This window comes from Eucalyptus grandis, chromosome 11 (assembly GCF_016545825.1).
Source record: "Eucalyptus grandis isolate ANBG69807.140 chromosome 11, ASM1654582v1, whole genome shotgun sequence".
In the NCBI taxonomy this organism is placed as follows: domain Eukaryota; kingdom Viridiplantae; phylum Streptophyta; class Magnoliopsida; order Myrtales; family Myrtaceae; genus Eucalyptus; species Eucalyptus grandis.
Genome location: NC_052622.1, coordinates 15102483 through 15123373, shown reverse-complemented (window position 1 = coordinate 15123373; position 20891 = coordinate 15102483). Strand labels below are relative to the sequence as shown.

General features: G+C 40.8%; 3 protein-coding genes across 3 annotated transcripts; all 3 read right to left on the bottom strand.

Moving 5' to 3' along the window:
• Positions 1-1893: 1893 nt before the first annotated feature.
• Positions 1894-5401, bottom strand: LOC104425007 (probable serine/threonine-protein kinase PBL7). The gene is given in 7 exon segments (XM_010037569.3): positions 1894-2758; positions 2931-3063; positions 3167-3425; positions 4015-4150; positions 4253-4290; positions 4293-4490; positions 5043-5401. Coding segments are annotated over 7 exon segments (1200 nt in total). The 5' UTR covers positions 5203-5401; the 3' UTR covers positions 1894-2482.
• Positions 5402-6553: 1152 nt separating this feature from the next.
• Positions 6554-12914, bottom strand: LOC104425006 (50S ribosomal protein L1). Its single transcript, XM_039305711.1, has 11 exons — positions 12527-12914; positions 12117-12473; positions 11136-11213; positions 10640-10684; positions 10449-10554; positions 10030-10094; positions 9905-9949; positions 9715-9822; positions 9539-9626; positions 8110-8156; positions 6554-7338 (listed from the first exon to the last, which is right to left on the bottom strand). Exons 1-11 carry the CDS (start codon positions 12797-12799, stop codon positions 7261-7263), a joined length of 1290 nt encoding a protein of 429 aa, XP_039161645.1. The 5' UTR covers positions 12800-12914; the 3' UTR covers positions 6554-7260.
• A 1163-nt stretch (positions 12915-14077) lies between these two features.
• Positions 14078-19618, bottom strand: LOC104425005 (sec1 family domain-containing protein MIP3). Its single transcript, XM_010037567.3, has 7 exons — positions 19318-19618; positions 18809-18952; positions 18316-18465; positions 17304-17813; positions 15152-16693; positions 15007-15075; positions 14078-14536 (listed from the first exon to the last, which is right to left on the bottom strand). Exons 1-7 carry the CDS (start codon positions 19363-19365, stop codon positions 14408-14410), a joined length of 2592 nt encoding a protein of 863 aa, XP_010035869.2. The 5' UTR covers positions 19366-19618; the 3' UTR covers positions 14078-14407.
• Positions 19619-20891: the final 1273 nt, after the last annotated feature.

Below are 20891 nucleotides of genomic sequence, written 5' to 3'. Positions count from 1 at the left end.
GGTGTTGTCTCCCTCAATGATGTGATTCCATATCGTGATGGTGGACTCTTTCGGTGTTTAATTTTCAAAGCATGTATTAAGTGGAGAGTCGACTTTGGTTCCGTCAAGCTGGAGTTCACTCTGGATTTGGTCTAACATCATCGAACGTTGAAAAAGGATATGAGAGAGAAGCCCTAGAGGTTCCCTTAGCAGTCCGACTGTTCTGCCAACTCCACCGTCGACTCGTCTCGAGAAAAAATTCATGCAGATAAAATGATTTTTCTTTTCCTTTTGTCACTTCAGCTTCGAGGTTTCGTTTGGTTTGGTCGAACTTTCTTGGAATTTGCAAGAAGATAGGTTTGGAAAGTCAAACGAATATGGAAGAGCGGATGACCAGTGAACAGTGTGCAATTATATAAATGTCTACAAGAGTTTGGTCAGAGATTCCGGCGAAGACTATTCATATCTTTTTTCCTCTATTTATATAAATAAATATATATAGTTTCCTTATATATATATATATATATATATATATATATATATATATGAAATTTGGGGACTAAAAGTCGTCCCATTTTAGCGTTTTGTCGATATCTTCAAATTGTTTAAGTAGATATCTCTGCTATTATCCAGAAAATAATATTTAGAGATGTCTAGTTGAGTTCAACTTGTTTTTGTCTCTCCATCGGACTTGAAAATTAGTGTGGAATTATTGAAGATTAGCTCGCTGATCAAGGACAAATTATTTGAGATTAACTCGCTTGATTTACTCTTAATCTTGTGAAAAATTGAACGTATGTGCTATTGAACAATTGTTTAGATTGTATGCTAAATTTTTAATTCCTAGTTCAAGAACCAAATGTCATTTTATTAAATCCCACTAATTGCGTGCGAACTACTCTGTGCCAGGCTACTGCACAGGCCAGAAGTCCAAATTGGACTTAACTGGTTTATGGGGCCTGCACGGTAGTTAATGGACTTTCCGATAACCGATCGCCACGCTCCTACCCAAGAATTATTAAAGAAAGCTACAATGAGTCCCATCTGTGCCCAAATGGCGATGGCAAACCCCCGAATCAAGACCCTGAGGCATGCATCCGATTCCCGACTTCAACATTAATCTCTCAAACTTCAGATTCTTCTAAACCCGAGCTCTCGATCTGAGCCTGAGCATTGCATTTGAATCCGAGTTCGACCCTACCTTTCGAAGAACATGTTGCTAGTACCCGTACCAACTAAATTTTGGAAGAGTCCCAGCTGCTTATGTATAAAGCTTTGAATAGCTCAGAGATGGCCCCTCGTCATTAATGCCCGTCCGATTCCATTAGAAGACTTTGAAAAGTCGGCACGCTCCGCTGGAAATGGTCGCATGCATCCTTAATTTGCTATACAGTAAGCCAGCAATCATAGGACTTTTTCGTTAAATAAAAGGGCTGGGACCGGAAATTTGTCATGAGAAGGTCGATCTGTTTTATATGCGAAGAGTGGACAATGTCATTTCGCGGGTTTGGTCTATTTAATACAATTATAAGGTGCCTAGCCACATATTGATAAATATCTTAACATATCACAAGGATCGATACTATTGGATATATTTAGGCATGTTCTCGTTATTGGTAAAAGTGATGAATTTTACATAATTTTTTTTTTTTTTTTTTTTTTTTTTTTTTTTTTATGATTAGTAACAACGTAATGAATTTAGATAGATTTGAATATGTTGATGTCAGATATTCAGAGACATGACACAATTGATAACACGGTGCCATGCTCTGATTAAACCCATATTTGACACGACACCATTAGGACTGGAAAATGCAAACTGCCAAGAAGTGCCGGCCTCAAGTGCAATCACGATTGCTTCAAAGGAAAAGAAATAAAAAAAAATTAAAACACTTAAAAGAACAGCATGATCCATCCATACAAAGTGGTCTTGTCATATGTGTTTACATCCAGCGCTCCTCATACAATGGTGGAGAACACTCTTCCTGGTACATGGTTTACTTTAGGCATTGAGGTTTCGTTTTGCTTTTCAACCAAAGCCCAGCGGAAAGATTTTCTTCAGGGTGTCTACATGGAGATACGGGACCGCACAACTCGGATTCCAAATGCTTCGATACGATGAGTGATCAAAATTTTCCAGTAGAATTCCCAAGCAAAGTACCATGACTTATTGAACCATGTCCTCAAGGTTGGTTGATATTAGTTGCTGCTTATATAGAGTTTTACAAGAAGTTTATAGGAAGCTGGATAATAGTTATATATCAAGCCTACACAAGCTTGTGTTACAGTAGAGGAGATCCCCATATGGTTATCTCCGCAAGGTGCTAGCATGTGGACAAATGCACTACCCAGAAAGCCCGCCAAATGTATCAGGCCACATTCTCAAGAGGGCTTCAATAAGTTCCTGACAAAGCTTTGCCGATACTCGCCAACCAACAAGACCAGAGCACCTGCTCGACCGAGGAAGTTGCCCTAAAATACTTACACCAGGTTCCAGCTAGTTTCACATGCTCGATTTTCCAGACTCCGATCTTATTGGTGTCTTTGGGGAGTGGTGACTAGAGGAGTTGCCTACCTTAGCAGTTGAGCGGTGATTCTTCACCAGTGGCACCAGCGACTGCACGACATCCGCCATAAGTGGCCGGTAGTCTGATTCTGGCTGCACACACATTGCAGCAATTGCCGCCACCTGAATAACCTCTTTCAGCGAATACTGACCCTCTAATGCGGGATCCATTATCTGGACGACCTTTTCCCTATCTGTTAGCTGAGGCAAAGCCTGTCGGGCAACAGTAAAAACCCATTAAAATGTGGACCGAGTACAACGATAGATTTTAAGAGATATTGACTGTCGAAAGGAAGGAGTGCAGGTTCTGTAATGGAATGGGAAACGACACTTGGAAAAATTTAAGTACACATCAAGAGACGAGAAGATGAAAAAAGAATCGCACCCACGACACAAGAACCCCTTCTCCAGAAGGTCTTTTCATATCGACAGGAACTCTTCCAGTGAGCAACTCTAAGAGAACAACACCATAACTGTACACATCTGATTTTGTAGTCAGATGACCCGTCAATGCATACCTGCATATCAATAATTTCAGCATTGAAATGACTTTGATCACTATGAGGTTTACTGAGAAACTAAAACCCCACCAAAAAGAGAAGAATGATAAGTAGTTCATACTCAGGGGCTACATATCCCTGTGTTCCCAAAACTCGGGTAGAAACATGGCCTCCAGCTTTCTCAGATCCAAGCTTGGCCAATCCAAAATCAGAAACTTTGGCATGGAAATTTTTGTCCAAGAGGATGTTGCTGCTCTTGAAATCTCTGTGAATCACTGGAGGATTAATGTGCTCATGGAGATACTCCAGACCTTTAGCAGCTTCTAGAGCAATTCTTAGCCGGGTTTCCCAGTCTAACTTTGAGTAGCGAGCACTAGAACCTGCAAAGAACTTGGATACTAAATCTAACAACCCCTTCAACACAATCTGTATTGGAACAACTTGTGAATGAGTGAGGATTATGTGTGGTGTAGGGCAAAGAGAGAAACTGCCAAGTTTAATGAAAAGACATCTTTTTTTACATGGTAAAACATTCACAGATGAAGCAGGCTTTTATCAGCTAAAAAAGGGCAGGACATTGCTGCTCAAACTTAACTTGGAACTGTGTTGGGGCAAATTACCTTGTACAACACAACAGGTTGGTTTAAAGGCAAAGAAGCAAAACACATGACACATTAATAGTAATGAAGAGAAACAGGTACGACCTACTCCACTGTTATTATTAGATAAAAATGAGAGCTTTAACCCTATTGAAGAGTACATTGACACAATGTAAAACTAAAATTTAATAAATTTATAGGAAGGACAGACAGAAATTTACTGTCAAATTAAGTTCTTAAAGAAATGCATGGACTTGCAAGAATGGTCCATCAAGTCCCAATGTTCAATTCTGAGATCCTATATCCCTAGAGTAAAGACTTGAGTCCATATGTTTCAAGCATTGGAATGAAAACAAAAACTGGTACTCACTGCTCAAAGGGTATAGATGTTCCTGCAGACCACCATTTGCCATAAATTCATACACCAGCAACTTATGGGTAAGATCTGAACAATATCCAAGCAAAGCAAGCAAATAAGGAGAATGCAACCTGCTCAGCAACTCCACCTGCACAAAAGATTAACATTGATCAACTAATAGATCTGAAATAATGCTGCGCAATAGAAGATAATATGACTTATATTCAGCAAACGTCTCTTTCCACCAAACCTCCACTTTAAATTCCTCTTCTCCCTGCTTCCCGCCTGGTCCATGAACTTAATGGCGACTTTCCGGCCATCGCTGAGCACTCCTCGATAGACCAATCCGAAGCTACCATGCCCGACCACATTGGACTTGCTAAAACCACCAGTAGCTGAATGTAGCTGCTTGAATGTGAACACCTGAAGTCCGTTCTCGGAAGTTATTTGCAGATCCCCAAAACCACTTTTCTCCGCATCATTAAACCCTTGTAGCAGGCAACCAAGACAACATTAACTTATATTTAACTTAGTGCTAAGACGAAACAGAGAACCATTGACATTAACAAAAAATAAAAAATAAAAATTTTCAAAATAAATAGATTTTCAACAGTTTCATCACAAGCAAAACAAAAAGCTAGGAGGGCAAGATTTTTTTATATTTCTAGCCCCCCAAAAAAACAAGGTAACTCCGTGCGAGTTCCTACGATCTCGAAGAGCTTCATTTGAAGCAAAGACCGGAGAATTTAAGACACCACCGAAATAGAAGCTTGAAATGAAGTTAATAAAATCCCTCATCCAAACTCCGGAAAAGCAGAGAAACCAACTACTCCCACGCGAAATCTCTTCACCGACACTCAAATGGAGCCACATTTTCACCACCCAGAACGCTACAGAGCAGGAAATCAGCCGCATTTCACTTCCTGTGCACGCTCTAAAACCAAACAGGGAACGGAAAGAGAGAGAGAGAAACAAAAAAAAAAAAAAAAACGCAGCCGCAAGCAAGCAAGAAAAGCCCCGGGCGACGAAATGCGGCTCACCTCGGGCCTTCTTCAAGCGCTTGGAGACCTTGTTGCGGATGTAGCAGTAGTAGCTGAAGGCCACGAGCAAGGACGCCAGGGCCAGGGAAGCGAGCACGACGATGATGACCAGAGCCGCACGCTCCTTCCTCTCGTACTGGGCATCTGCAGAGTCTTCCATCACCCTCGTGAGGATCTAGGGAGAGAGGAAGAACCCTAGCCCCGCTACAGAACGAGGGTCGAAGAAGAAGCAAGTAGAGACGTTACAGAGAGAGAGAGAGAGTTAATACTGGTTTAGCTGAATGGGAAGTGAGGGAAACGAGAGAGAGAGTGTGTGTCTCTGTCTCTCTGAGACTTTGCCACCGTGTTTTGTCTTGTTTTGTGGCGCGGAGATTATAAAAACAAAGTCGTATGTCTGAAAAGCTGGTCGTGAATAGTTTGTTTGGTCTGAGTGCTGGATTTTCTCTTCCCTTTTTCCTTTCGCTGTTAAACAGAAAAATTCTTCTTCTTTTTTCTTTTTTTTTTGCTGTCACATCTTCATGGTCCGAAGCAACTATAATTGTTCATTTGACTCGCCATATGATTGATTCTCCCATTACAGATCCATTTCCAGAGAAAAAGAACGATTTAAAGGAAAATGATGATAGCTTTTCAATTTTGAAAAATGAACTTTTCTCCGTACCTCACTGTTGCGCAGAGGCTCAGCAAAGTGGTGGGGAAAATAGAACTAATCGAGAGAGAGAGAGAGAGAACGTTGTCAGCGATCTTCGAGACTGGATTTGCACGGACGTCATAAGGGGAAACACGTGAAAAAAATTCACTTTGGATTCGTTGGGAAAATAAAAGTAAAAGCGATGGCCACCGCCAAGAAAAGAGAGCAGAAGAAAAGGATGAAGTGCCAAAAAGAAGGGCCCGTCTGCCTTTCTCTCTCTTTTCTCTATGTTACGAAGCGATTCATGGTATATCTTAAATCGGACTTTTTGCGCATCAAAAGCCTCTTTGATCTGGTACGGAAAAGCCTCTTTTGCATTACACCAGAAGATTCAAGAGAAACCACTGGCGGGAGACGTATGATCTCATGATAACTAATGATTATCCATCAACTAATGCTTCTCAAACGGAAGAACCGACATTCTTTTCTCTTTACTTTTGCTAAATCAGCAGTAAGCAACTCGGTGAACAAATGCTCGTCATCACGAATGCAGAATCCAATCTTTACTCCATTTGGGGTTCAAAGATCAAGCTGCCGACGAAAATCCTTGTTAACTGACCAATTCAGCTATGCTTCCTGGCGTACAAACCCCCCGCACATTCCAGTATTTTTCACAGGGTGCAAGACAAAAGCTAAAGTCGCCAACGTTACGGCACATGAGATTGATTGACCCCCCAAAACGCCGAGGCCAGTGGCTTCCGATACTCAAAAAGCACTCCAGGATTTGACATAGCTTGGATCATAATTACAAATCACGCACAGCTCAACAGTAAAGGAACGAAATGGAATCGTTATACCTTCAACTCACATGTCAAGCGAATTTAATGAGAAATGTTTGATTATCAAGGCATTGATTGTACATGAGGCAAAAACTCCATGTATCGAAAGCTACATGCTCTATTTTGTGCCTCTTTGGCCCAAAAAAAAAAAAAACAAAAAAACAAAAGAACTTTATTTTGTGACTCGAACTTAGAGGCACTCCCCAATTTGGTCCTTTCACAAGGATGCTGAAAAAAAGAGATCAACACATAACGTTTGCATGAGCAGAAGAATCAATACAAGAGATCAAGGCTGCTGCATACTGCAAATCGACTTGGGAACTCACAACAGGCACAAAATGATTAATAAAATAGAAAGAGGAAAGTAAAGAACACTCTATATGTTGCCCGTACAACCTTCTGCTCACATGCATCTGCCACAGCTGGAGGGGTTATTATTTTGTACTTCTCAATCAAAGAGCATCGTCCGGTTAATTGATCAATCTCCAATGCCAAATGCTTATCGCTAAATCCAATAGATAAACTGCAAGAGCAACATGTCTACACGAACAAGATACCCATCTCATGTAACCGTTCTATCATAGTGCCGTGAAAATTTTTGCTGGAGGGAAATGCCTTTATAACCATCTCTCAGGAAATAACAGAGAGAGGAAGCGCAACCAAAATAACCTAAGCTCAATGAATCTTGTGGTAGCCCCAGCACTTCATCATAAGAAATTGTGATTTGAGGAGTTCGCGACAGGCAACATCAGCTCAGACTAACTTTGTTATAGTGATCTGCAGCTTTTGATAGTGACTGTATTGAAACAGAGAATCCAGGTCCCATCTGCATGTGAACAGAGAAATACCATATTAATCTGGTTTAGAACATCAGTGGTTATAGATGCACCTTAGTAATTTAAGCTGTGCATGACAACAAAGTTAACCAGCGAAAAGATTAAAACCATTAATGTCAACCATCCCGGTAGATGACAAATCTTTCAAAATCAACCAGAGTTAATATCGTTTATGGATAATTAAACATATAATTCTCCCTTTTAAACTGTCATTGTAGACAACAAACGAAAGGGAAAAAGCACAGATTGTGAGATCTTTTATCATAATATCATTCTTGGAGGAGGAGGAGGAGGAAGTGGGAAGGTTTCAATGCTTCTTCAAACAATTAGTAAACAAAACAAGACAGACCTAGGCAAGAGAGAGATTTTGGTCATTGATGGACTACTGAATATAATTTGTGAATAATAACGCATCCTCCAGTTATAGAGTTTCACATAATCTCTATCAGAGAATTTGTTTATATTAGTTTAAGCACACCATAACAGTAGACCTACAGAATATTGGATTTTGTACTAGGGATAGCTGGCAGATCTTTAAAAACTATCTACCCTAGAACCACTCAACCAATGTGTAGTCAATGGACAGATTTTTACTGAGGTAGATTGGCAAAAAGAGCAGGCTTTTAGTAGCATATATGGAAGATCCATTAGCTATAGGCATAAAAAAATGCCATCAAGCGATCTAAAAACATTCAGTCGCACGATGAATGAAAGCTGACAGAGATGCTAAAATCAACCTATAGAACTGCTTACAAACATACCGTGCTGCATATATGGAAAGAGTTCACATAACCTGCATACTTGGAAGCTGCAAAAATAATTTAAAATGATACATCAGAGATCTTAATAGATAAGACCATGGGTGGACAGAGTATAATTGCAGCAAAAATTTTTATTAACACAAGGAGACAGACATGTTGAGCTAATTTCTATATCTAAGATAGCCACAATGTGAGAAACATAGAGGTGGTCCTCTAATCACAGGAGCAAACTTGCTCCTCCCACATCCAGGGAATCAGGACTTCAGTGTACCAACAGAAGAAGCAAGATCACTCAAGATATGCTTTTAGATTTAGTGGAAAAACAAAAGTCATAATGTAAGTTGAGGAAACGAGTAAAATGAAACCATCTAAACTCAACATAAATGGCATTCAAACAGGCAGTTCTCCAGCTATTCTTCGAAAGAACTCCAGACCAGTCTCAGTGGCTCATTTTCAATTTAACAGAATAATCTGAAGATTGTCTTTATAGTGAACTAAATGCACAACTTTTAAAGTCTATGCCTTGTAATAGGTGAAAGAATTCACATGCAATCGATTGAAATTAAAGTAAAGCACTCACCTTTTTCTTGGTATCTATCACAAATCAAACTATCCAAAGAAGAAAAATTAAAGGACAATACACCTTATTTTGTAGTTCTGTAGCTCCAAAAATTATATGAATCACATTCTATTGAAACAATTGCATCACATTGCACATGCACTTGTGTCATTCTCTAGGCATTTTCAATATGGCTTGACATAAAAACGAAAAAAATTTGAAAAAGTATTCTTCTCTCTCTGATCTTCCAACATATTTGTGAAAAAAAAGACATACTGTCAACTACTGAATGATGCACTCTATCCCCCCAAAGACCACCCCCCTACAAGAGAGATTCTTAGGTGCTTCAAGAGCATCAAGTGGCCATCCACTCAGCCAATACCGGAGCATGCTTTTTTAGAAAAAAAAATGTTTCTTCAATCTTTCAACAACACTATCCTCCATGATTTTGTGGGTGGATGGCCATTTGGTGCTCTTGGAGCAACTAGAAACTTTTGCCACATCAGTTTTGGGAATCACAATATAAAAAAATGTCAACTTCCAGTGATTTCTTTGCACTTCAAATGATTGGATATGCAATGCTCATTTATTCTCTCTTTTTCAATAAACTTAGGTAAATTCAGATGCATATACATGATAGAAAATCATAAATCATGACAAAATTTTTAGACAGGAGAAAGGTAACATAAGGCAGGGATGAGAGCAAAATATTTCAATTCTCTCCTTTATTTCAAGTCTCAGAGCTACACTTTAAATAATTAATAAAACACCCGATGTCATGTCTGAGATTAACTTTATATTGGATGTACATTGGACTTTTCACAGAGGCAACAAACAACAGTATGTCAATCTTCAATAAAGATCACTTACTTTTCTTCAGCCCTGCAGGTTTTGCACGCAAAAGTGCATTCACAAAAGCGCCTATATTCTCACGTAAATCATTCTCTGACAAGCTCATCTACAAGAAATATAGCAATCACAAGATGATAGTCAAATGAATAAAACAAAGGGTCTATGTCATGCTAAAGGAACATGATGGTGGATACCTTCCCAAGTCCGACATGCACAATCGATGTTTTGTCCATTTTAAAATCAACGTTACTCTGCTTTGCCTCTCTCACAGCTTGGGCAACATCACTAACCAATGTACCTTGCTATTACACATATAAATAATTAATAATCAGGATAATTCAGTTCAGAGACCTGTCAATAAAATTGAAGTTCAAGAACACTCACTTTGGCATTTGGCAGCAAACCCAGAGGTTTTAGAATCTTCGCTATCTGCAAGAGCTCAATTCACACCTCCGGTTAGAGCAATAATGTAAAAACCACAACTTCACTGTAGAGTTAAATTAGATAACCTTTAGGACTTTAGGCATAAATCCCGGAGTTGTGAAACACTTTTGTACATTAAACTTGCCGCCACCTATGACAAACCAAAGGAAAACATGTTAAACATAATAAAAGCAAAACTAATGTCCACTGGTAATTTAGGAATAGAGGCATAGAATGACAGAAAAGTACTCTATTGTTAGGTGGAACATTTGATGTACAGTGAAGAAGGATCATGGGGTTCTTTTTAAAATGTAAACATACACAGGAGAAATATAGACCACTAGGAGAAAAATGTAAGCTTTACACTGAAAGTACCATCTATTCAACTTCTGATCATCTATCTCAAAGTTTCAGAGTATTATGCAGCAGCAATAATTTTCTTAGTTTGCTGAGTAAATATGCTGACAATTAACCAACAACCAGGATAACAAGATTAGTCCATTACTATTAGCAATCTTCTCAACAAGTTCAAGACCACCAACTATATCTGCACCAGCTGCTCTAGCTTCATCAGCATCTGCCCCCTCACCCAGGAAAGCTATCTTGGAAACCTGAATAGAATCATAACCATCAGATGAGCAAACTATGTAAAGCTGATAAGACTAAATCCTAATGAAGAATGGAAGTAGCTAGTACCTTCATCCCACTGCCATGAGGTAAAACCAAGCTACCACGAACTATCTGTACCACAATTTCGGATAATCAGAAACTAAATAAAAGGTGATGTGACATAAAAATTTTGCTGCTGTACAACAAGGATCAGATAAAGGCCAGAACAGACCAAAAAGTTTCCTCAGACAAGTCTAACATGTAGAGGCATATACCTAATACAGACTTATACAACTGGTACCCTAATAACGATCTAGATGATTGATTATTCTATTAGTACAAAAGGATATTGGCAGTTGACCCAAAAACCGATGCAATCTTCAGTATGTGTGCTAGTATGCGACAATGCCACTCGGTAAAATGAAATGCCAAAGGTACAGCATCATATCCCCAAAGATGTTCTCACCTATAACCAGATAACTTAAAAGTACAGGGCATTGTCAGTCCATCTACACTAATACGTATGATGACATAGAAAGAATGAGATAAAGACAGCACACGATCAGAGCGGGTTGTGAATTACCAAGTCACTTCGCTTTTTCTCAATGCCCAACCTTACATGGGCTTCAATGGTTTCATCAAATTTTGCCCGTGCATTAGCCTGAAAAAGTGCAAACACTCACAATTAACAGTTAATTTTACTTAAAAACAAGTCACAAGACAAATAACGTTTTAACTCTCAGAATAGAAAAACTCTAAGGACCTCTGTCATATCAAACCGGAACTTTGGCAATTATGCATTAGGAACAAGCCACCATGCAAAAGATAATATTACTGTCAGCTTGGCCATAAAGGACAAATGTCAAAGATCTGTCCCACATTTTCTACAAATAAAGATCAATTTCCGGCCTAGCAGAAGGTACTGATGCAAAACAAAATATGAACACTGATTCATATAAGTAAATAAACCATCATAACTGGTATTAAACCAGTTCTGTTCAACCATTACCCCCTTCGTATATATGCCTTGATATGCTAGTTCTTCAAGAGACCACCCCCTAAGTTCACACTTTTGAAGATTTGGCAAAACCTCTCCAAGTAAAGTTTTTTATTGATAATTAAGAAGATGTGCACCAATGCACTAACAGGAGGGTTTTGAATAAGAAACGAAGAAACCAGGGTATTGGTGGCAAAAGGGCAAACAAACGGAGAACTTAACATTAGAAGTCTTAAACTATATAGAGGGATCATCTCCCCACAAAACTAACATTTCCTCTCAAAGTGCAGCACAGGATGAGTAGAAAAAGGCAAGAAGGATTCCAACACTGACAAACGTTAACCCTTCCTATGTCAATTTGATATGGAAACATGTGTAGTTGCAAGTCAAACCTCTTAAGCAGTTCTATATTTCCAAAACATGCCCAAAGTGACATATTCATTCCTATCAAATGGAGGAGATTTCCACAACTACTGCACTTGCATAGGGCCTCTACAAAGGAAACTTTCTTTTACTCCAACAGAGGACATTCCCAATTTATCAAGAACAGCATCAATCAAAACTAACCTTGATAAGCTGGATCGCCTCGGCCAAATCATAAACAGCCTTGCTCTCGTTCTTCTCAGCCTTAATTATCATCGGGAACGGCACCATCGCCTGCTCCTCCTCCTCCAAAACCCGCGACAACCTCCTCCTCCTCATCATGGCCGCTTGATTCCCTGCCTCAGCCCGCCTCCTCTCGAACTCCGTCCCCTCTCTCCTCTTCTCCCCCTCCGCCCCCTCGACCGCCGCGTCCGCCGATGCCCTATCCTCCGGAAGCGGCGCCACGCGCATGGCGTACGAAACGGGGGATATCGAGGGCGCGTCCTTCATGTAACGGGCGTCCTCTCGAGTCCAACGAGCCCGAGGCTCCCGGATCGGCGCCTCGCCCGGCGGGGGCGGCGGCGGGGCGGCGGGGGCCGAGCATCGTGTTGGGCTGGAGTCTCGGGAGAAGGGGGCGGGGCTTCCTTGGGCTTGGCGGCGTAGGAGACAGGTTGGATGGGGACGGGCTGGGGCGGCCGTCGCTGCCTCGGCAGTTCGGGATCAGCGCCGCCGCCGTCGTTCGGAGGGGGTTGCGATTCCGACGACGGGGAAGGAGAGGAGGAGGAGGAGGAGAAGTACTTGGGGAGGCGGTGGAGAGGGGAGGAGGAGGCCGGGGTGGAGAGGCAATGGCGGCGAGCTTGGGAGAGGAGGAGCTTCAGGGAGGCCATGGGCTACGTCGCGACGGCGGACATGCGATTCACTCGGGAGTCAGTTGCAGACGAGGCCAAGGGTTTTAGCAGAAATCGGACAGGGGTTTTTGTTTTCGTCGGAGAAGATGATTTCTCCATTTCTAGTGTTTTTCTGTTCTTTTTATTTTTCTTTTTTTTTTTTTCGTATGTGTTGGCTAAAAAGAAAATTTAGTCCCTAATTATTATTATTATTTTCCTTTCAAATGGAAATTGCATTAATAGATAATAACCTTTGTCAATGAGTTCGGTTTTTACCAATGTACACGCCTGTTGATAAAGATGTTGATAAAAAATTCAAGAAGATATCAAAAGTAATAAGTTCGGGATTTAATTTCTAAATATCTCGTGCATGTGCATATACAAATATATGTATATATATAAATTGATGACAAAAAAAGAAAAAATTCGAGTGCAATCACCATTACCCCATTGATCAATCGAAAGCAACCAGCAGAGACCACCGGCCTCTCTCGGTACTTTGTACAGTTTCTGTCAAATTTCCATCGTAATCCATTAGGTCTTCATACTGTTTTCGAAACATGGTATTTCAAAAATAAAAAGCAATTTATGCTTGCATTGTTTACCTCCTTAGCTATCCTAGCACTTTTTTACTTTTTCGGCCAGATCCAGATTTTATTTTGCGTTCTTCCCATCGACTCGACCATTTTCCCCGTTCCAGGCCTTACTTCGTTTCATTCTTCTTCTACATCGTTGCTTGAACTAAAGAAGACACCCGACTGGCCCGCCTTTTCCAGAGTCCCACGCCCGCTCTTCTCCTTTCCGGGTCTGGATTTTTTGAGTCGTTGTTGAGTAAATATATACATTGTTAAAGTTCTTTAAACATGCCTAGAATGTTATCAATTTCAAAGAATTGATTGCTGTATGGAGAAAAAAGTAAGGTATTCAAAATTATAAAATTATAAAATTTGTTTAATCACTTTACCAGTGTTTCGGACCTCCATTCGTCAGTGAAACTTCGAAAGTAAAAGTCTCAGTTAATAACTTAAAAAACAGGTGCGAAATTGGAAATGCAAATTCATTGCGCGGTCGGAACTCCTTCCGGTGTTCCACACATCATACGACCATGATTTGGTCAACCTAGGGAACACAAACTCCGTCCAGAAAGAACATTGATTACTCAGTAGCACAATAAACCAAAACTCAAGGAGCTACAGAACCAGAGCTACAAACGAAATTGAGCGTTAAACCGATCAGAACTTGAGTAGCAGCATACTATGACTAAACTCGGATTGACTATATCCGGACGAGCTTGCCCTCCATGCCAATTTCACTCAGGTAATGAAACTGTTCTCCAACAATTTCACTTGAGAGAGAGAGAGAGAAAGAGAGAACACAATCTCGGTTCACATATGTGAGACGAGAAAATTGTAAATTCACATCTAGATCAACATGGTATGAATTACCAAATCTCCTAAAAAATCTTCACTGTCCAAGTGCCGTTTAAAATCTCTCTCGGGAAATTCAGCCTCGTATGGTTCGAACAGCCCGTTAATCGAACAGGGCAGCAGAATGGATTTACATATTACTTGCCTAAATGGATTAGCCTATCGAAAATTGATGCGAGAATCATGAGTAACTGGACGGTCCCAATAGTAGATCGACCATGTCATCAGGTGTTAGAAGAGTTGTTCCACCTAGGATCAATTGCAAATCAGGCCTGCCACTTTCAGATGCAGCCTCCTGGACTTCTCGGACCTGCGAGAGAGAGAGATAAAGTGGTAGTCATTTCTTTGTTGTTAGTCTACATAGCAATACAACCTAGCACATCTCTACAGTGTCTCAGGGTGTGCACGGAGGGCTTAAATGTTGGTGAGCAATGGGAAGGCTCGGGCCAGGCTCCTAGGTCGAGCCTAATTTGTTGCCTAGGCCTATACATAAGAAAAAAGTCCATTTACAAAATTTCCAGGCCAGGCTTTATAACTAGTATAGCCTTGCCCAAGCCCGACCCGCACAAAAATGCCCTTCAAGCCCATGGCCCGTGAACCCCATGATCGGGTCTATGGTTTGATTATGGAAAACACTTCTTGTGGTAACTTTGCTCTCATTTTGTGGTGAATCGAGAGGTAAATTGCACACACTTCTTCATCAAAGAGCATTTTGCAACACTTCATTACAGACTGACGGGTGCAAGTACTGAAAGCCAAGAAAGGGGGAAGGAGACGCACCTCCAAACCATTGATGCCCCCAATGACAAATACCATAATCACGTTTTGATCTGATAGGCTTGGCTTTGCCTGCATTGGTTGGAAAACTGGAGTAAGCATATTAAATACAGGAGGGAAAATGATGACGAGAGGAAATGGAGCTAACCTGTCCGAGGCCAAATCTCCCAAACCCACTTTTGAAAAGCCGCCCAACTGTAGAGGAATGATACTCCAAGCCAGGTATGTCAGACTTGTTCAGTAACCTTGTCAAAAGCTTGTATAGTAAGCCTTTGTTCAAGTTAGAATCGCTATCGAAGCTACTGTCCAATGTGGACATTCCTTCTCCCAGTATATTCTTTTTGCTTTTTGAGCTGGATAGCTTATGAAGGAACTTGAAAAGGTTATCAACTCTATCATGCAGTTCCAACTTCAGTTGCATGTCGCTGTACGCATGGTCTTTGTTATCAACATCTTCATCCCCCCAGCTATCCCACTGATCATCATCAAAATCATCTGTTGACGGTTCCTTAGCAGACGTCTCTTTACTTTGGTCTGACTGACTCGCTTTCCTATTGGCATCAAGTTCTTCCTTTAAACCATCAAGAAACTTCAGTTCAGCAATGCTAGGGTTTTCAATAATTGCCTCAACAAGAGCTTCTTTCAATGAATGCTCCTCTTGCCAAGAAAATGGGCCACTAGATCCAGACGTTGGAAAATTCTCACCAGCCAATATGTAACCCACTACAGTAAGGAGCAAAGCATCACGAAAAGAAAGAAGCCCACTGGATGTCCCAGTTTGCCCATTCTTTCCTCTAAGAGATCCCACTAAAACACTCTTATTGATAAGATCTCCAATTTGAGCAGCCAGACTCTGGCTGGTGTCCCCAGCACTCACACTCAGCATTCTTTCTGCACTTATGAACGCATCCCATCCAGCAGAATGTTGTTCATCAAGGGCAGCTACTGTAGCTGCAGCTAACTGGATCAGCCCCTTGTTCCGAATTAATGACGAGTCACTCTGGCTGAGTGCCTTTATCATAGGAAGCAATTCTGACTTTGTAGCATAACCAGGCCGAATTTTAACATTAACACTGATATTTTCCCGACGTAGAGATTCTTGGAGCCATTTCTTTATTAATGTAGTGCCATCTTTAGTTCTTCTGTCCAGTAATGCCTCTAAAAATGGTGTACCGCGGAAAGTTTCAATGGAAACCAATGAGCCATTAAGTGGGTCAAACGACAGACCAATGGACTCCTTATGGTAATCACCGGAATTCAGCATAACTGAACTACTCATTTGAGAAGTCAGACCACCAGAACTCCACCCACTTAGAAAAGCACTAGTCCTATTCAGAAGCGGAATGTTCTCTACTTTTCCATCTTCATTTAGGATCTCTGCAAGTCTTATCTGAGCATCAAGAGGAGCACGTTGTAGGTTGCCAGTGCCTTGTTTGATTTGAGACTGCAAACCTTTCATGTTTACACCAGGCACCAATCTTTCTCTACGTGGCAAGGATGAAAATATTCGATCAACAAGTGAATCACCGTGACTACAGGGAGTAAGAAGATCAAGGGTGCGGTCAACAAGCAGTAGTCCAGCAGATGTCTTACGGCGGCCGACATCGTAAAGACTTGACATATCAGTCAATACTTTCCCAACTGACTTCGACAGATCACCAAGGGAAAAGATTTCCATTTTCAAGTCCATCTGCAACTCAAACAAAGAAATCAGTCATATTAACTTACCACACTAGATTGATCATGCTAATCTTTCACTTAATGAATGGCTTTCATACATAATGGGACTACTTAAGAGTGGACAACTGTGACCAGCAATCCTGAAGGCAATCTACATAATTATTTTTCTTGTGCATCGAGTCATAGATCTCATTCTGATGTGCTTCTTATAATTAAATTAAAATTTAACAAAAAAAATATAAAACATGAGAGAGATTGAGATTTTGATGCAAAGCTAAGCAAGTGAAACAAGATTCCTTTTCTCAAGTAGATAAAATAGAAAAGCAAGAACCTCTGCCTTTCATTCTTGAGAACGCAAGGTGATATTTGGCTTTCACTAAGGTACTGACAAACTCTCTCAACATTCAAGAAACAAAAACTCAAATCCCAACTCAAATGTTCAATTCTATATTTTTTTCCAGTTACCTGACTGAAGTAAAAATTGCAGTTTATAACAATTGACAGAGCACATACTGTTATCTTCTCAACTTGAGTGCCACAAAAGAGGTTTATCAATTCCTAACGGTTTCTGCTTTCACATGGACACTTAGATAGATGTTGCAGAATTATAATGCCTCTACCTTAGCGGCCAAATGGTAAATAAAATGCGCTGTAAGAATAGCTCCAGGAGGAATGTCATCACCATCCAAAGGGACACCCGTGCTCAAGGGAGGCAACCCTTGACTTATGGAATATTCATGTCCGTGTTGCAAGCATGCTTCAGCCAGAGACCCCTCAGAAGGTAAGACAAAGGCTCTGGGTGAAAGTGGACATAAAATACATGGGAAGTGATGAACAAAAACAGCCAGTCTAGATCCTTTATCATCTTTATGACCAGCAAGATTATCTTCACACATATCTCTTCCAGTTGAAGAAGCCTCCTGCTTAGGCACGTCTTCTTCGCTAGAAGTGAAACGTGACCATCCTTCATCTTCAAATGCAACATCTTCAGGAGAGTTTCCATCTTTTGACTGCCTGGCTTTTGTCTCTGCCTTCTTAACAAGCTCTTCAAAATCCTGAATAAGCAAAGTTTCATATTCACGGAATGCATCTGGTCCTAGAGGTGAATCAGGATATGTCGAGTGGGCTATCTGCAAGCAAAAGCCACTAAATGAGTACACAACGTGAAGAATAAACTGGAGCCAAAAGTACAGAGTAAGAGGCAACAGGCAATAGCTGCCAATTGCAACATATTGGTTCCTAAATTGTCTACTTGACATTCTCTTCTAGATTAACCTTGATGCCTATTAAGAAAAACAAATCATTGTTGATATCATGTGGAAGTAAAATGTGTAAAAGGTACGATGATGTAAAATGACTAGCAGATTATAGCAATAAAGAAGTGCCTAACAGGTGATGTACCAAAAAGACAAAGCACCAAACATGGTCACGTGATGGGAGTTCGTAGAATTGCATGCCAAACATTATGTGACCAAAGAATGTAGATATTGCTGTTGTTATGGGTTTTATAAAGTTAAACATCCTAAACATAAGTTCTTACCAAAAAAAAAAACATCCTAAACATACGTCAACATATAAGCTAAATAAACAACTGTCTTGCATAATAGTATAAGTGTAGTGCCGAAGAAGCACCTCTGAGATACATGTAAATACAGTACAACGACGAACAAGTTGATGTGAGCTCAGGCAACGTAGGATATACCGATGAGCATCACTCAGTAGACGGGATGTCATGATTGTAATGTCCCTCCCTGGGCGTAATTTTGAGTTCCAATCAGCAACCTACATAAGAAAAGGTACAGACAAGATCATCAAACTATTATTTGAGCATTAACAAAAGGACGAGATGGAGAAATCTTTATCAATCACCCAGCTGGTTCAAGCAACTGAATTATCCGTTTTTTTCTTTGGCATCCTCCCATTTGCAAACATACAGCTTGTCACTGTCCAAGTTTTCAGTCGTAGGAAATGGCATAACGAACATTTAAATTGCTATTTGTACTCCAAGCAAAATGACTCACCATCATACTTGTCATAGTCATTCTCGGGCAATTATTATTCGCAAAGCTTATGCAGAAAGATAGAGGAGAAAAATTGCTAATACTCCCAGGCCAGATGTTCTTACCCTGTCAAGGGGAGACATGTTCTCCAAGCTACAAACAGTGCGTGCCCCGAGGCTGAGCAGGAAGGGGAAAGCCCCGAGATACTGGAAGCTTTCAGTGCAGCCGCCATCTATGTAAAGAGTAGCATCTTTTATGTGCTCCGAAATCTGACCAAGCCAAGAGGAAGAATCAAAGAGGTTAGTTAACACCGTGACAGCACGACAAAAGTTAACACATTTATCAATCGCGGCAACACCACCGGCTCCTCCAATCAACCAACATGAGCAAATGCAAGGGCCGCCACGAGTTCTTCTCAGAGCAATCAACAATCAAGACTACTGATATTCATTGGCAATCCAAAACTGGAAATGGCCAAACGACAAGACCCCTAAACGTCCCGTAGGAGCAAGAACAGCACGATTCGGCGCGACGACCGACAATGAAGAGCTCATCCATCGAGGTTCCGGCATATAAACACCGCACGCAAAGCGTCTTCCGAAGGAAACAAGGGACCGAAATCGATCGGACTTACTCCGCTGAGGGAATCGAGGCAGCATTTGGCGACGTCGACCAGAGCCATGACCAGCCGGCAAGTCCCGCACCGCCGTCCGGCGTCAGTCGGAAGGCTCGAAACGCCGTCCCGACGAAGCGAAGGAGGGGAAATCGATCGAATCCGCGCGAGCGAAATCGAAGAGGCGGAATCGGCGCGACAGAGCGGATGGAATTAGCAGGCGCGACAGAGAGATCGGATCGCGTCGGCGACGGCGGTCGGTCGTGGGGATCCGGTGGTGGAGCTGGGGAAGACGATGGGAGGGCGGCTCGCGAAGCGGATCGTCGCGGTTGGGATTCCTCCTGAAGAAAGCTCGAGGGCCGAACCGGATGAACCGGGGTGGCATCGAAAGCGGTTCGAACCGGTCGCTGTGATGAGTCTGATGACGCTGGATGATGACGTTTCCTTCCTCATTCCTTAAAAATTCATTATGGGGTTTTTATTTCCTTGAAAAAAGAAACTAAAAATAAGTGTCAACTAATAGACTAATCGAAAAAGAGATATAACAATCTAGTTAAAAAGTGTACGGTTTTAAACATTGGCTACATGTAATTAAATCTTAAATGCTTTAAATATTGCATAATTAAGTCCTTTTGATACACCATTTAGCCCAATTTTATTGATGTGGCGGGGAGGGATCTCATGTGTTTTTCTTAAATATCATTTTAAGTATAAATGGCGCAATACTTGAAACCATGTCGGTAATAATTTGATTGGTAAGAAGCAAAAAATCAAAAAAAAAAAAAAAAAGTGTTGGCCATAGTCCTCACTCCTCGTGCCAAAGACCTTGATATTGCATTTGAAACTCATGTACAAGCACTAAGGTCCTAAGTTATGTTGTTGTAAAACTGCAAGCCTAAGAATGAGAATTTTTGTTGACGGTGGCGATGGAGGTTGAGATGCAATCAACTAAATGAATTGACGATATTGCTTGATCAATATTATAGGTGAGCACCAATTTAGGATCTATTTGTGAATGGATTCGGGCTTCAAAATTTTTGAATATGTTTCATGCAAGTGGTTTCTAGCTTTGGGTGCTGAACCCATGCACCTAGGAACCAGCAGTTTTGAACTTGTTATAGATCCCAAACTATATTGCTTTCTTATTTTCTAAAATTGTAGCCTCTCACTTCTCACTCCTGCTCTATAGTCTCTAATCTTAAATAAATTAATAAATAAAATCCACGGTTAAAAAAATGAAACAAAATAAAGGAATTATCCAATTCCCTACTAGATCCTAAAGTTGGATAGGACCAACATGTAGGATTTAGGTTCCAAAATTTGAAACCGATCCCTATAAAGTTGGTACCATGGTGAATTTCACATTCTAGGTCTGACCAATTACTCTCCATCAATACTTGCCAATACCATAAAAAAATTATGGTAAGTCAAAAAACATAGTCTTTAATTTATTTTTGTTCTACTTCGTAGAGAATGGTTGCTCGGTACTATAAAAGGACAAACCTACCATGGTTGAGAGGGCACAAAGACCTGTTTATGCCTTTTGACAATCTATCCTGAAATTTACCACTTTAAATTTCACAAGTAATTATATT

Coding starts and splice junctions, on each gene's coding strand:
- LOC104425006 (XM_039305711.1), bottom strand. CDS start 12,799: ATGGCCTCCCTGAAGCTCCTCCTCTCCCAAGCTCGCCGCCATTGCCTC. Junction 10,555..10,639: donor CTCATGGCAGTGGGATGAAG/GTACTAGCTACT, acceptor GATTCTATTCAG/GTTTCCAAGATAGCTTTCCT. Junction 10,095..10,448: donor TGTTGAGAAGATTGCTAATA/GTAATGGACTAA, acceptor GGTTTGTCATAG/GTGGCGGCAAGTTTAATGTA.
- LOC104425005 (XM_010037567.3), bottom strand. CDS start 19,365: ATGGCTCTGGTCGACGTCGCCAAATGCTGCCTCGATTCCCTCAGCGGA. Junction 18,953..19,317: donor GCCTCGATTCCCTCAGCGGA/GTAAGTCCGATC, acceptor TGGCTTGGTCAG/ATTTCGGAGCACATAAAAGA. Junction 17,814..18,315: donor TATTTACATGTATCTCAGAG/GTGCTTCTTCGG, acceptor TTTTGCTTGCAG/ATAGCCCACTCGACATATCC.